The 2718-nt window shown below is 49.9% G+C and overlaps 1 protein-coding gene across 1 annotated transcript in view; it reads left to right on the forward strand.

The window, feature by feature from the left end:
• Positions 1-2718, forward strand: part of EFCAB6 (EF-hand calcium binding domain 6) — a 127605-nt gene that overhangs the window by 39199 nt on the left and 85688 nt on the right. Inside the window, exon 8 of the mRNA XM_012735104.1 lies at positions 1449-1576. Within this exon, the coding sequence (XP_012590558.1) occupies positions 1449-1576 (128 nt within the window). The remainder of the gene's footprint in view (positions 1-1448; positions 1577-2718) is intronic.

Below are 2718 nucleotides of genomic sequence, written 5' to 3' on the forward strand. Positions count from 1 at the left end.
TTCCTTTCGTCCTGTCTCTCGGCCTTTGCTGAGTGAGGCACCTGCTCGGCCCCTGCCAACACTTGTGCCCAGCCTTTTGGGCAAAGGTGTGAGGCGATAGCTCACTGGGGTTGATTTGCGTTTCATCGGGGAAACGAATCCCAGTCATCTGCATCAATAGTGGTGACATGATGACGAGCACTTCCCCACGTGCTCAGCTGTATACTTCTGTGGGAGAAGCGTCTATCCTGACCTCCTGTCCAGTTTTTGACTGGTTTATTTATTTACTTTTTGCACTTGAGTTGTATAGGTTCTCTGTGCATCTTGGATGTTACCCCCTGTTCAGATGTAGGATGTGCAAATATTTTCTTCCTTTCAGTCTGCTTCTTCATACTGACGAGGATTTTTGACCACTCAGAAGCTTGTTAGTTTGATGTACCGCCGTTTCTTTACTCTTCTTTATTTTCCCTTGACTTCGAAGCTGAACATCCACGACAGCTCCCTGCCATGGCACGGCACGTGCCACTTCTGTTTTCTTCTGTGTTTTATGGCTTCAGATCTTAGGTCCTTGTATAAGATCTTAGATCCTTAATCTATTCTGAGTTAATGGGTTAGTGAATTTGTGTGCATGGCATCAGAAAGTGGTCTGACTGGGCCCTCCCTGGTGGCGCAGCGGGTTAAATCTCTGCACTGAGAAAGCGGTCTGACTTCCTCCTTGCTCATTTCCAGTTTCCCACCCTGTTACTGCTGAGGCCTCTCTCGGCCACTGCGCGCTTCGGCTCCTTCGCCATAACCGCGTTGTCCGTATAAGACAAATGTATTGCTGGGCTCTGAAGTCTGCGCCACTAAACTCTGTGTCTGTTTTATCCCAATACCTCGCTGTTTTGATTACCATCACTCTGTGCTATACTTTGAAGTCAAGGAGCCCGGAACCCCTTTTCTTCTTTATTCTCAAGATTGCTTTGGCTATTCAGGATCTTTTGTGGTTCCATGCTAGTTGTACAATTGTGTTCTAGCTCCTTGAAAAATTCCATTGGAATTTCGATGGGGGATCACATTGAACCTGTTTATGGCTTACGGTAAGAGTAATAACGTAGTTTTGAGCATCTGAACCATGTTCAATCTTCCAGTTCACACAGAGCATCTTACATTTCTCTCTGTAGTCTATTTCTTTTCACGGTGTTTTATAATCTTTAGTGTACAGGCATTTCACATTCCTAGGTGTTTAAATACCTTTTGCTTTTTTCTTCCAGTTTATTGTGTGTAGAAACACCATAGGCTTTTCCTTGAATTTTTTACACCACTTTGCTGCACAGACGGATGGTTTCTAATTGTTTTTTAGTGGAGTCTTTAGGGTTTTCTGGTACAGGATCATGTCATCCGCAAGCAGTTTGATAGTTTGACTTCAGGAAACAATTTTAAGTGTGTCTTCGGCAGTGCTAATAAACAAAAGTGATTTGTTTTGGCAGAGATCTCACAGGAGAGTCAACAAGTCAAAAGTTCCAAAATTGGGGAGTGCCTCCCCACTCACGTTTTATCTGAAGAAGTCTGGAAAGATTACTCCTTAGATGACATCGAGAGGACATTTTGCCAGCAGGTGAGCGTGTTTGTCATTTACTGTTATCAGAATTGTGGACAGAGCTAGTCAGTGAGCTGTGGGAAGCCAGTAGGTGTCTTGGCTTCTGTTCTGACCCTCCCTCCCTCCCCCCAGCCCTGAGGCCGCCCCCTCTCCTGGTGAGGAGGCTGCCCCAGGTGATGCGATGAGTCTCCTTCCTGCCATGCTCCTCTCTGCTGGCCTGAAAGAGCCACGTCACACCTCTGTTGAGTGACTTAAGGAAAACTTGGCTAAAGGAAGCAGTCTTTCCCGATTCTGGGACAGAAGATCAGCATTAATGCCTGTTCTGCCTTACATGGGGACTCCCTCCGGGAGCCTTCACACATCACCTCATCTTTCACCTAGGGACTCACAGGACGGCTTCCCATAGCGTATAGAAAATATGTTTTAAAGGTCTAGTAATGAAGACAGTGTCGCACAGGTACCGCCGTGGGCACTGAGACTGACTGAAATCCAGAGCTGGGCGCGGGCCACAGGTGGATTTCGCTGCAGCCTGGGGGGTCCGAGCAGGTGGTGGGCGGGCGTGGATCATCAGCGATTATTAAATTTTAATCGCTACTGGAAAAACCTGCAAGCCAGCCACTGGGGAGCCCGCGCTCCTGCAAACATAAGTTCTGTATGTATCCGCTATTAAATTATAAAAAAATACGTGGGGGAAGTTTTTCATCTTGAAACAGACGATGGCTTGAGCTTGAGACAAGCCTAAAGCCACCCGGAAGAGCTGCGTTCCAGTGGGAAGGCTCCGTGCGGGGACTTGACGTGGGCAGCCGGTAACACGCGCCGACGCCGACGCTGCCAGCACACGCCGAGCGTCCTGCCGGTCGTGACCGCGAAGCCCTCGGCAGTGCCGACGAGGGGAGAAGACCAAGTCGGACGCCGGCCTGAGCAGAAGGAGCAGCCGGCGGGCGGGCGTGGCCTCTGGGAGTGGCTCCATTATACTGGTGAAAACCGCCAGCAATTCCCAGCGGCACAAAGAAGAAAGTAACCAAGTAACCGTTCCGAATCCTCCGGCCGGGGTCATCAAGGCGACCTTTGGCGAAGGTGCAGGCCGGCTGCTGGTGTGGGAGAGAGCAGCGCCTGTGCAGGCTCAGTGGGGCCGGTGGGCAGCCTCGCCAGCCGGGGCC

The sequence above is a fragment of the Condylura cristata genome, unplaced genomic scaffold, assembly GCF_000260355.1.
Source record: "Condylura cristata isolate star-nosed mole 26May11 unplaced genomic scaffold, ConCri1.0 scaffold00004, whole genome shotgun sequence".
NCBI lineage: Eukaryota > Metazoa > Chordata > Mammalia > Eulipotyphla > Talpidae > Condylura > Condylura cristata.